This window comes from Parus major, chromosome 1A (assembly GCF_001522545.3).
Source record: "Parus major isolate Abel chromosome 1A, Parus_major1.1, whole genome shotgun sequence".
Taxonomy (NCBI): domain Eukaryota; kingdom Metazoa; phylum Chordata; class Aves; order Passeriformes; family Paridae; genus Parus; species Parus major.
In genome coordinates, this window is record NC_031773.1 from 33,326,148 (window position 1) to 33,339,608 (window position 13,461).

General features: G+C 41.7%; 1 protein-coding gene across 1 annotated transcript; it reads left to right on the forward strand.

Annotated features, from left to right (window-relative positions):
- Window positions 1-7,960: 7,960 nt before the first annotated feature.
- Window positions 7,961-12,429, forward strand: YEATS4 (YEATS domain containing 4). Its single transcript, XM_015628146.2, has 7 exons — window positions 7,961-8,063; window positions 8,164-8,283; window positions 8,807-8,873; window positions 8,964-9,058; window positions 10,402-10,494; window positions 10,572-10,659; window positions 11,846-12,429. The coding sequence occupies exons 1-7, from the start codon at window positions 8,013-8,015 to the stop codon at window positions 12,013-12,015; spliced, it is 684 nt and encodes a 227-aa protein (XP_015483632.1). The 5' UTR covers window positions 7,961-8,012; the 3' UTR covers window positions 12,016-12,429.
- The last annotated feature ends 1,032 nt before the right edge of the window (window positions 12,430-13,461 follow it).

The window sequence follows — 13,461 nt, forward strand, 5'->3', positions numbered from 1 at the left end:
TGAAATTTAATCTGATTGGCTTGGTAAAACAAAACGTGACTGTATTTAAACCCAATGGGTAACTGTACAGGTCTCTGTAGAGGAAACAAAATATTCTTGAGAAAATTAACCTGAATTTCTTTGGGTAGTGCTCCAAACCTGCAATAATGGAAAGAACATTCACTTCCTCTGAAGGGCTCAGACATTGTTTGTCGAAATAGCAAGCAATAGGATAGCAAAACCAGCTTGGCCACTGAATTTGCTGTACTGTGTCAGAATTCACCATAACAATCTGAGTTTTTAACAAGATTTGTGTGTTGTAGCCTGGTTTCATTTACCACGTGAAAATTCAGACAGATGTAGAAATGGTGTTGGGCTGTGGCTGGTGGGGTTCGGGGGACTTCAGACTTCCTTCTGGGTTAAGATTCTTAACCAGGGGAAAATCATTGCAAACTCTTTGATTTTGAAAGTATCTTCCTGCAATTTTCCTCCAGGTTAGGGTGTTCAGCAGTTCCAATTGCTGAAATGTGAGACAAGTGTGTAAAGCATCCTGTCCCCCAAAACATGGGATGTGTACTCTAAGATAAACACAGTGAGGATTCAGTAGTACATGGATGAATTCGTTGTGGAGGTGTTCAAGCATAGGTCAACTAACCAGGACACAAGACCATCAAGGTATGCTTTGAAATGGTATTGGAGAATGGGGAACGTAATATAACAAGTATGGGGTTTGTTTTCTTCCATGAGAGTTCCCTAGGGAAAATATTATCCTTTGAGTTGCAGACATGGAAATAATTTGATAATGCTTACTAGGAAAATGTTCTTGCTCAGTTCTGCTTGTAAGAACTTTGCCTGCAACCTCATTCAGGGTCGTCTTCATAACTGTTGCAGATTGAAAGACCCAGAGGCCTAGGTGAGCTGGAGGGAGAGATCTTAGGCTTCAGAATCCAAGCTTCAGATTTTTGTCCTTGTTTGTTTCTCTCTGACTGGAGAGTCTCCAGTGCTTAGCAATATGGAAGCTGGTGCAGAAGCTTCCTCTCTGCCGCCTCAGCAAAGAGACCTAACTCTTCCCATCTATCATGTCCTCTGATGTTTGGAAACAAGATTAAAATGCCAAAATCACACCAGGATAAACCTGTTCTGAACATGGCTGTACTTGGCTGAGTAGCCTGACTGTGTGTGGCCCTTATTATTGACTTAGTTTTTTGAGAGGAGAGGGAGGTGGAAGGCATTTGTGAGGTTTGGCAGGGGAGCCAAAACTAGTCAGTCCTGTGAGCCTTCTGTTCTTACACTAACTACAATTGAAGGGAGATTACTGGACTGTAGGAGTTTTTTCTGTGAGGAAGCTGGAGTTCCTGTGCATATCTGCTGTGGGTTTTGCATGCCAGGCAATGGGATAGCTGAGTTCTCCAGAAGTTTTTACAGGAGAAGAAGTCTTCCCTTTTGCTGCTGCACCTTTTCTGCACCAGGCTCACTGAATGCACTACTGCAGTTTCTTCTCTCGCAAAGCTGGCATTTTGCTTTATTTGCTGTCAATACAAGAGGTACTGATCAGAGAGAGACTTTAGTTTTAAAATTTGTCTCTGTGAAAGTGAGACATCTTGATCACATTGACGGAAGCAGGCACTGAGTAAGGAGTTGGAAGTGTCTTTTATAACCCTTGTTTGGGCTGGAAAGAGATGCTCAGGTTTGGATTGTTAGTTTTGTTCTCTGCCGTTTAATTTTCCCGTGGTTCATCGTTCAGACAGTTTCATAATATTTCAAGTTGTCCAGGAAAAATGGTAAGCTGCAAAAAAGAGGAGCAGAAGAAAGCAAATCAAATATCCAAATAAGAAGAGCAAAGTCTATGAAGCTACAAAAAGTAAGTTTGTCCAATGCAGACAGTAAAGGAAGACAGAGGTATGTGTGTAGTTCATGATCACAAAGATGCATTTTTTACAAACATTATTACATGAAATTCAGGTGCAGGCACCTGAGTGTCTGCACCCTTAAATTTTGGACTATAACAAATCGTGACACACAGGGTGAGGAAAAACTGGTTTAATAATTTTGGGATCAGGACCTCTGTTTTGCATTGGGATTTAGCTGAGCTCTGTGGAAGGCCTGCAAGTACCATGCTTCTGGATATAAAGTAGTCAATTGAGAAAGGAATTTTGCCAAGTTAGCATTTTTTAAAGATAACCTCCTGGTCAGCATAACATATTTGTTAAAAGAATATAGTCTGCACACTCAACACCTCTGATAATGGGTTTAGCATATCCTAAAGTACTTAAAGCATGGCACTACTTTCTGCATGTATCTTCACTAACAACAGGGTTTACTCCAGACATAGTGAAGAATTTATGACTTGATGCTCATTCATGTTCTGAGTATAGGTAAGGCTGCAGCTACTCAGGAGATTTTGTTACACGATAGATGGACAGATGAACTGGAACTGTATAAGGAGGAAAACTTATCAATCACATTGAATTTTTAGCTGTTTTATCTCTTGGAAGATAGAAAAGCAAGTGATGGCTTCCGTAAAATGTAAGTAAATGGCTGGGAATGGGGAGATGATGCATCTACTCTGTGTCCAGGAAAAGTAACTTGCTGAAAGGTGTATAAGAAACAGACCACATAGAGACCAAAGTGAGAGTGAAGTGGAAATATATTTCCTTTCTTAGTCTGGAGAAGAAAGGAGGACTTTGTGAAAGGTGCAGAAGCAGTGCTGTGGAGTGACAGCTGGGGAAAGCAGCACATTTGTCAAAGATGCAGAGAGATGCAAAGATGTTGAGGGATGCAGAGAGATGCAAAGATGTTGAGGGATGCAGAGAGATGCAAAGATGTTGAGAGAGAGCTTGAGAGATGCAGTACTGTCCTTGGGATGAGGGAGGGAGAAGGGCTGGTGCAGTTAAGCTCTTCTGCTGGACAGATTTTTGAGTGTGAACTGAATCAGAGAAGTGACATAGTGTAACATTATGTAATATTATAGAAAACAGATGTGGTTCAGCTCACACTTCTTATGCTGAAACATAAAGAATATGGTGTTCAAGGAACTGATCAAAAATTTGCTAGTGTTTTTTTCTCCTTTCTTTCTGTTCCTGGAGAGATGGTGAAAAACAAATGCAGCCCAGTAGAAAGAGCTTTTTGCTGTAGATAGAATATTGCTATTCCTTTCAATTAATTCTGTCTGAATTTGCAGAAAATTTTTAGCACTTTGCTTCCCATCGGTCTGCTGGAAGTCTTGTAAATCCTGTACCCATGGTGTAAATTAAATTAAAAAGTAAAATTAATTTCTTCTCAAGCAAGGCTTCTCAGCTTTACATAAAGGACCCAATGTAAACAGATGGTTTTAAAAATTATATATTGCTGAACATTTTTTCCAAAACTACATGAATTAGCATTGGCAGTCATTAAGTGGATTTTTTCTTTTAACATGCATCTTAGTGGTGAAGATAGGCCTCTAGCTGTCCTGTAAGGATACATTCAAAATGGTGTAGATGGGATCAAGGAGTGTAAAAGGGCTCGTTCTGCCATCTAGTGTCATCAAAAAACCTCTGCTCCTCTTCACTTAATCTCATTAATTGTGTCTGCATTGTCGGTAGAACTAGGTGTAATAATACTCAACTGTCCTAATTTTAAGAAGATAGCAGTCACTTCTTAATCCCCTTTTCCACAAAATAAACAGGCTGTATTTTCCTTGCCTTGCCACCTCGTGAAAAAGTCCCTGTTTATTGTCTGAATGCCTTTTGAGTGCACTGCTCTTAAACTCCTGTGTCTGTTTCTGTATATGAGACGCTGGTACTGAAATACTTTAAGGCTTAGAAACCTTTCTTTGATGCTAAAGACATTGTAAAGAGATATGTCCACACAAGTAGATAAAATGTTGCCTGTAGTGGAATGTACCTCTAAACCCCTCTGAAGATGGGTGGGTCCCCTGTGGAACAGGTAGCATTTGCCTCTGAAGGAGCAGTGACTCTATGGAGTTACTGCATTTCAGAATGCTTATTCTTTTACTTAAAATTGATTTCTGAGGCTTGCTGGTGTCCCATTTCACTGTTAGCCATTTACTTCTTTTGACAGGCAGCTACCCTTGCCACCTTTTACAATCTGCAGACTGTGCTTCTCTTAAAAGATATATGGCTCTGCTAGGATGTGTTACAGCTCCACACTGGTGGGAGGGGATAGAAAGAGACCATTCATGCCAAACAGAATCCTTATTCATGGGTCAAGTTGTAAGGGACTTGGGCTCCCACCTCAAAAAGTTAATTGGAGCCTATATGTAATTAAACTGCAGTTCTCACTTTCCTGAAAGTGATTTAGCCTGGAATATTTGCAAGATGAAGGTTCACAGCCCCTGCTTTCTCAAAGATCTGTAGTGGAAGGGTATTGAAAATGGTGAATAGTGTAGAATGGCTAACAGAACCCTGCAGAAGAAATTGTTGGAAATAATGTCTAAATTGTTTTGTGGGTTCTTTTTTTAGTACACAAAGTACATGAATAAAAAGAGAGAAGGACGGTGTTTTATTAGCTGCTCCAAAAAGCTGTATTTTGAGCTTCTCTATGTAAGTATAAATTCTCCATAAAATTAAAGCTGTCTGCTGGTTGGCTTCCATCTCAGCCAGGAGTCCAGGAAGATTTTCCTGGTGTTAATTTCACTGTGGCAACAGTATGATACTTCAGAAAAATATCTTATTTTGTCATGTAGGATTCCTACTGTGCCCTCTTAATTCCAAGTTATCCCCTACCTGTTCCATTTAGTTAAGTAATTTATCACATTTTAAAATGAGTTTTATGCCTTTTATTCAAAAAGAATTTAGAAATAAAACTTAAACTTCTGTCATCTTTTTTTGAGTTATAATTACAGCAGTATCTAGTTCAGATTTTTAACTGTGAGGTACTTGGGTACATTACTGAAGAAGGGAAGGTTTCTAAAAATGCAACTCTTTGTTTAGGGGGAAAAGTAGCAACTTGCCGAAACCACATGAATCAAATTAAAATAGTAGTCTGTTAAAACGGTTAGGGTTAGTGAGAGAGACAGTGGTATACCATTCCTTGCTGGAGCCAGGTTTGTGCTACTTCCAGCTGCACTTGATCCTTGGAGCAGGTGGCCTCATCCCTCACTCAGTTTGTCCTTTCCAGGTTTGGAAGAATTTGAGGAAAGTCTTACATGACACTTCTGGAAGGTCAGCTCCTGTGAGATTGTATGTAATCCCCTTAAAAAGAGCAAAAATGTAACCATCTCTTTTGAACTTGTAAAATAAAAAAGAAAAAAAAAAAGAAAATCCCCACAATTTTGGAATTAAATATTGGGATAACCTAACCTGGGTGAAGATGGTGAGGAACCTGGTAATTCTGGCAAGAATCTGGAGTAGGAAGTTGTTCTTTATTTGTTGTGTAGGCCAGTATCCAGTGTTGTGTGTGCCATCTGAGGACAGCTGGCAGGTGAAGGGCTCAGCTCTGAGGAGCAGCCAGCTCCCTGTAGGTGGCTCTTTCCTTTCACAACACTGGCATATGAAAAAACTTGACCTAAACTGCACACTTAGACAGAGGCTGGGCTCAACAGTTACAGCATGGTTGCAGATGATGTACAGCAGCTTCCAAAAACAGGTTGGTAGAAGCAGATTTCAGCGCTTACGTTCAGGGTGCTCCCAGCCCTTTGCTACAGACAGGAACCTGCCTAATGTGGTCTAGTTCAGACAATTCCATCCATTTCCAGTCTCTCCCATGTCTTCTTGTTATGCAGATTGTTCTCTTTCCACATGTTCCAAGAAAGATTTTCCCTCCATAGCCACAATCTGCCTCTGAAATTCAGTGACTGCCTTGAAGCATTCTCCATTTGAGATTATTTCCTTTATTTCTGTTGGCACAGAGCACATGTCCAGCACCAGTTTCTCCAGTTCTGCCACTTCTTTTCTTAAATGTGTTTCTGTCTGATAATAATATTCAAGCCTGTGAGTATTCAGATAATAAATCCATTTATTTTCTATTCTTTTGGTGAACAAATCTTTGTATCAGGTTTAAAAAAGGAGTTAATTTCTTTTTCAATCAACCTGTATCTCTATTATTGGCCATACTTACAGGTAAAACAGGTTGGGAATGGTGTTGGGTGTGTTTTAGCCTTCCATATTTCATTGCAAGGTCGCTCAAGAAAGCAAAATAGCAAGAAAGACTGGAAAATGCTGCATGGGATAGGAAACTCAGCCTTGTCCTGGGGCAGGCAACTGCATCATTTAACTTCTTCTTTGATTTATCTGTCTGTCTGGGGTGTTTGCTCCTGCACTTCTTACAGGACGTCTATCCTGTTCCTCCCATGCTCCAGGGGTTACAAAAGGAAATTGCTGCCTGAGTTTCTTTTTAGCTAGATTATAGTAATCTCATTTTTGTGCTGATACTGCTTGCCCTTTTGTTATTTCCCTTCCCATCTTACTTAGCCCCTTAAGGCATTTAGTTAATGCTTTCTCTACCTTTATTTTGGCAAATTTGTTTAAGGAGGCTCTGGCCTTCTTTAGGGCACATGATGTTTACACCGATTTGCCCTGTTCATGCAAATTTGCCTTTCAGTTATTTTTTTTTTTTTCTAAAACAGGAGATAATACACTAGATATTAAGAAGAAATTTTTTGCTATGAGGGTGGTGAGGTACTGGAATGGGTTGCCCAAAGAAATTGTGGATGCCCTGCCCCTGGAAGTGTTCAAGGCCAAGTTGCATGGGACTCTGAGCAGTCTGGTCTGGTGGAAGGTGACCCTGCCCACAGTGGGGGCGAGGGTGAGAACTAGATGGTCTTTAAGGTTCTTCTCAACCCATTTTATTATATACTCTTTTAACAGGAAGGTGCACTTTTTTCCAGATGGGGTATTAGCAGAGTTTGTATGATAGTTTCTGATGAAGTTTTTGATATTTTTAAACCCTGTTCTCTTTCTGACAGATTAGCAAAGATTGGTTACGCCTCTGTCTTTAAAAACCAAAGTAGAAATGTTTGAGCCCACCCTTTCCAAAGGGGGATCTGTGGAATAGTCATGAACACATGAGAGGAAAAGGTTTCTTTAGATCAGGAACTGCACCATTCCCTGTTTTGTTCATCTTATTACTGGAATAAGGAGTCTTTCACAGAAACCAATTATTCATTAGAAGTTAGATTAACCACAGAAAATTTTTCTTTGAAGACAGAGCTTGACCGCTTGTAAAAATCTGGCCCAGCTTCCAGTCTTGCCAACTTGCTTTGATAAAAATAGCTATAACATTTCAGAGCTGAACAGTGCTGTTCACACAATCTAGTTCATACAAGGAACAGGGCAGGAAATTTTTGGTTTCTGGGAGTGGGTTAGGCATGATGTTCACTGACTTCTCTGCCAGGAGTCAGCACAGGCATTGGAGGGCCACGGGAAGGGGACGCTGTGAGAAATGGTTTGCAGGCAGGGTCTGGCTGCAGCTCCCCTGAGGAGTCCACCGAGTTCTCCCGTCCATCGCAGGGACAGACCGAGCTGGGCTGACCAGAGGGTGCAGCTGGGGCACGGAGCAAGTCCACAAATCAACAACCCCCTCGGACTCATCTGCTGCTGAGAGAGCTGGGTCAGCCTGGAGAAGGCTCCGGGGAGCCCTCCGAGCACACTTCCACTACCTAAGGGGGCCTGTAAGAGAGCTGGAGAGGAACTTTGTGCAGAGGCATGTAGCGACAGGCCGAGGGGGAATAGCTTTAAAACTGAAAGAGGATAGTTTTAAAATTGATATTGGGAAGAAATTCTTCCCTGTGAGGGTGCCGAGGCGCTGGAACAGGTTGCCAGAGCAGCTGCGGATGCCCCATCACCGGGCGGCCAGGCTGGCTGAGGCTTTGAGCACCCTGCTGTACAGGGTCGGAACCGGGCGCCCTTTCCGCTCCGTTCCGCGGAGCCTTTCCCGGGGGCCGGCCCGTTCCGCCCGGGACGGCGCGGCCCCGCCCCGGAAGCCGCGGGGGATGGCGGGCGCGGGGCGGCGGCGGCGGCGGCGGGAGCGGCGGCGGGGCCGGGCGGGGCGGGCGCGGGCGAAGGCGGCGGCGGGCGGCGCCCCCGGGCAATATGTTCAAGAGAATGGCAGAGTTCGGGCCTGACTCCGGCGGCAGGGTGAAGGTGCGGCCTCGGCGGCCGCCGGCGGGGCTCGGGCCGCGGGGGGCGGCGCGGCGGCGCCTCTCTGAACGCGGCGCGTCCGCTTGTGTTCCTTTTCTCTAAGGGCGTTACCATCGTGAAGCCGATCGTGTACGGGAACGTCGCGCGGTATTTTGGGAAGAAGAGAGAGGAGGACGGTCACACTCACCAGTGGACGGTGTACGTGAAGCCGTACCGGAACGAGGTACGGCAGAGCCGCTTCCCTTGGTCCGGGTTGGGAACGGCGGTCTGGGAAAGCGGGGAATTGCCGTCGCTGGAAGTCTGCAAAATGCCTGTGGATGTGGCACTTGGCGTCCTGGCTCAGTGGTGGCCTTAGGTTAAGGGTTGGACTCCGTGGTGGTAGAGGTCTTTCCCAGCCGAGCAGCCCCGGGACTTGGGGCTTTGAAAAGCCGGGATTTGAGGAAAGGGCTGTAAGCAGAGAGAACAGGTTGGTGGGTTCCCAAAAAGGAAAACCATGGGAAAGGCATGCCTCCATTTATGTTTTTTGGAGTCCTCTTTCCAGCTTAGGGAAAGACTGGAGAACATTCATGGGGACAAAATATGAACAGACCCACGTGCCAGAACTAATTTTTGGATTTACCGTTTTGCTTTCCTTCTGTGCTTAAAGTCAGAAGAAATACTGTTTAAAATCATAGGCATGTAGGATAGATGATTGAATAGTAGCTTGATGTGCTGAATAATCAGAAATAACAATGTTTCTGCTTTAGGACATGTCTGCATATGTGAAAAAAATTCAATTCAAGTTGCATGAAAGCTACGGTAATCCTTTAAGAGGTGGGTTTTACATTTGGGCAGTTGTTCCTAGAACTGGACTTTTGTTCCAGCTTTATCGTGGGATTAACACTTCTATGTTGCCTATTGCAGTTGTTACCAAACCACCGTATGAAATCACCGAAACAGGCTGGGGTGAATTTGAAATAATCATTAAGATATTTTTCATTGATCCAAATGAAAGACCTGTAAGTACAGTGAACTTTTAACAAAGCTTAAATAATTAATTATGGTGGTGCACAGCTCTAGGAAATTGCTGGTCAAAATAAGTCTCATTGGCCATGAAAGTAATGAAAGCGCGTTCTTGTAGAAAAGTATTTTAAGGCTTGGTCACATATTATACCTTACCTGGGTTGAGCACATGCTGAGGATTTTTCTTCCATATAGCTTCTAAGTTCTAGGATATTTTGGTATTTTATTTTTTTTCTGTCAGATCAAAATCAGTCAAAAAACAGCAGGGCTACTATGCTGGCTTGAGTCTCTGCCTAAGAAGACCAGGTTAAAATAACTCTGTAGTTGAATAAAGTATTGGAATTAATTTCTTTGTTCCATTCCTGTGTTCCCCTGTGTACCTTGTATGTCTAAACCTTTATGCAGGTTTAGGTAGGAAACTTGATTATTTTAGGGAGAAAGTATTTTTATTTCAGGAAGGATTGAATTCTTTCTGTCATATTAATAATCTTTTTTTTTATCCATTTTTTTGCTAAATGAGAGTGAAAATGAATTTTAATTTTTTTTGAATATGTGGCAATTGGTAACAATGGCTTTTCTGGGCACAGTAGCATCTTGACTTATATTAATTCCGTTCACAGCTTGAGTAAGCTGTCCTAAGGTTGGTTGGGTGTTTTTTGTTGGTTTTTTTTTTTTTTTTTGCTGCTGTTCATGAAAGGCTGTTTAGGAGCCTGTACTTTCTTCCTTTCCAGGAATTAGCAAGGGGAGTCAGGTACTGCTGTGTTCCACCACTGCTCCTGGGCCTGTTTGTGGAAGGGGGCTGTGTGTGCCCTGCCCAGGCCACGGGCCAGGCGCTCAGTAGCTCCTCAGGGCTGCACAGAGGGCTTCCAGTCCTCTCCCCACCCTGCCATTTGCAGTGCAGGGATGGAAGAGTATAAAGAGACATTTCAGTAGAAAGTGATTCACAGCCTCCCTGGTGCTTTGTTTCCTCAAGAATAGAGGATAAGGTCACAGAAAGCGCTTTCTAACTTACTAGTTGAGAAAATCGGTTTGAATTAAATCACCCATTTGGAAATGTTTCATAGAAGGTGGTATTAGTATATTTTGTATATCAGTCCTAAACCACTTTCCTAGACATTTTTCAAGTCTCAAGAGGTCTTTGGATAGTTGGCATGTTTTAACAGTCAGTTAAATTTGAAGTAATTCTAATGAAGTTATATGACACTTATATTTGCATTCCTAAAACATTTTAAAATCCTATACAGTTATTTTGTAGGAATAAATACTACTTGTTGATATCTAGAACAAAGTTCCTATTTCCCTACAGATTTCAAGCTAATAAAATTCTGTCTTTGCATAGGTAACTTTATATCACCTGCTGAAGCTTTTTCAGTCAGATACCAATGCCATCCTGGGGAAGAAAACCGTAGTTTCTGAATTCTATGATGAAATGGTATGAACATTCTTAATGTAATCCTCACTTTATTTTTAACAGTATTAGTGATACCATGTGTTTTTCTCCTTCATTAGATATTTCAAGATCCTACTGCAATGATGCAGCAGCTGTTAACAACATCCCGTCAGCTAACACTAGGTGCTTATAAACATGAAACAGAGTGTAAGTTGGACACTAAAATATTTTAATTTTAGAAATAACAATAGTTGGCTTTGCTTTTAGTGTGGTTTTTTATGAATTTGAAGCTCTTCGAAGTTAGGATTCCTATTTGCCGTATGTTTGCTTGGCTGTGTGGTTGTGTGAGCTACTTGTATTTCTTGCCTTAGTTCAGCCAGTTTTGAGGTGGATTTTTGTTATTTTGTTGCATGTTACAGTTTTTGTTTAGAAAATGTTTAATAATATGATTCATAAAAACATCCAAATTCAAACTTTTTTAATTTAAAATTTTTGGCTATGTCTCCAGAGAGCAGGTAGAAACTTTCAGTGTGGTTTCTTTGTATAAATATTTCCTTAAAAGGTGCTAATGAAGCAGATAATATTTGGTACTGCTCACAGTTATGTAATGTATGGGATATGAGTGATCTCTGCAGCCTTCATAGACTTGCTGGCTTTACCTTCTTTGTCCTAAAACTTGTGCATAAAAAAAACAGTAAAAAACAGTATACTTGATGTCAGATATTCATAAAAACATTACTGGAGCTTTCAGATCCCTAGAATTTACCTCCATTGAGACATAGAAAATGCTTACAGTAGATGGAGGAGGAGCCACAGAATGATGGAGGCCTGAAAGGACCTCTGGATGCATCTTGATGCATCTGGATGCACCTACAGCTGATTCTCCAGGACTGTGTCCAGATGGCTTCTCAATGTGTCCAAGGATAGGGATTCCACGACCTCCCTGGGCAGCCTGTGCCACCACTTGGTCACTTTACAGTCTAAGGGAACCTCCCATGTTTCAGTTTGTGCATGTGGCCTCATGTGCTGCCACTGGACATCACATATTCATAGTTCCCTGTAATTTCCCATGTATGTGCTGTCATCATGTCAGGTTTTATTTTCCTCACCAATCTTAAAAACAACCTGTAGAAAATTATTTTATTAATTGTATAACTATCTGCAAAACTGATGGGCTGAATGAGGCTGCAAAACAAGATGGGTTTTTTTTTTAAATCCAGATTCTTATGTGGATACCTTTTTATTACAACCATTGAATCTCTAAGGCTAACAGTAACAGGTTTTTTTTTTAGGACACGTGCTATCCAAATTACTGTTTAAATTTAAAAAAAGAAAAAAAAACAACAAATTTCATGGAACTTAAAATGTATATTTTTCTTTGTCACCATCACAGTTGCAGATCTTGAAGTGAAAACCAGGGAGAAGCTTGAAGCTGCCAAAAAGAAGACTAGTTTTGAAATTGCTGAGCTTAAAGAAAGACTAAAAGCAAGTCGTGAAACCATCAACTGTTTAAAGAATGAAATCAGAAAACTTGAGGAAGATGATCAGTCTAAAGATATGTGACAAGTGCTGGTTTGAGTGTGTACTGAAAATGGAAAGACTTCAGTCACGGAATTGTATGAGTTCTCTTCAGTTCTGTAACTGAGACTATGAGAATTTCACTGGCAAGTGATTGAAGTTTGTGGCAATCAACTCTATAAATGGAAGAAAAAAGAAAGAATGTATCCTTGTTTTATAGTTAAAATCTGTGGGTACTTAAGGATTTATTTCAAGTGGAAGTGGTCTTGAAGACCAGACTACTATTTGTTTGAAAACTGCATTTGAGTCATGTATGAAAACTTTGTATTAAGTCTTGTATTAGTTCAATGTGATTTTACAAAATGCTGGTGTTTACTTTTTTTACTTTTTTTTTTTCTACTGATTGTTTAGAAATGCATCTTTAAAGCTAAAAATAAAATACGCAGTTTTTTATTTTAATGTTTTTTGTCTCTGTCCAGCTGTGGGCTTCAAGAACAACTGTAAGTAGTATACAGCAGTTTAAGGCAGAGGTTGAAATATAAAGGTATGCAAGTTGTTTAAGCCTGGTTACAGTGATTTTTGGCATGTCTCTCTTTTATCAGCACAGTGAAAACTCTTTCTGAAAACAGGATTTTAAATAACTTGTATATCTACAGGTAAGACTTTCTAGCCCCAAAGCTGCTTTAACACATATAAATGCATCAATGCTACAAACTCTGCTCAGAAGCAGCAAATTATTCCACTACTGTTTTGTAGGATTTTGTTTCATATTTGTACTGTACTACAGTCATTTCATCAAAGGTTATCTCTGCCACTTGCTCCTCTCAATCTTCACCTGCTCCAGCCTGGTGTCCCTCCCACAAGAAACAGTCTTCCATGAATTCCTCCAATGGGAGAGCATCTCATGGGCTACATTTCTTCACGAAGCATGAAATCCCCCATGGGGTCACAAGTCCTGCCAGCAAACCTGTGCCAGTGTGGGCTCCAGTGTCCAGTGAGGACACAGGAGCCTGTCCAGTGCAGGCTTCCCATGGGATCACAGTCTCCTTTTGGCATCCCTTTGCTCTGGTGTGTGGTCCTCCACAGGCTGCAGGTGGATCTCTGCTCCAGCACCTGGAACATCTCCTTCCTCACTGACCATGGTGTCTGCAGGGCTGTTCCTCACATATTCTCACTCCTATCTCCGTTCCTGTTCCCCCTGCCCAAGCTGTTTTTTTCTTTTTCCCCTTTTTAAACCAGCAACCTGGTGGGCTCAGCCTTGGCCAGTGGCAGGTCCATCCTGGTGCCGTCTGGCATTGGCTCTGTTGGACACAAGGGAAGCTTCTGGCAGCTTCTCACAGAAGCCACCCCTTTAACCCCTCACTACCAAAACCTTGCCACATAATTCCTAAGTCACTAGCAAGTATTCTCCTGAAAAATCAGTACGTGATTTTTTAGAGAGAATGAAGCACTCATTTCTTCATATGTGAAACAACTGATGATTGCTGGGCT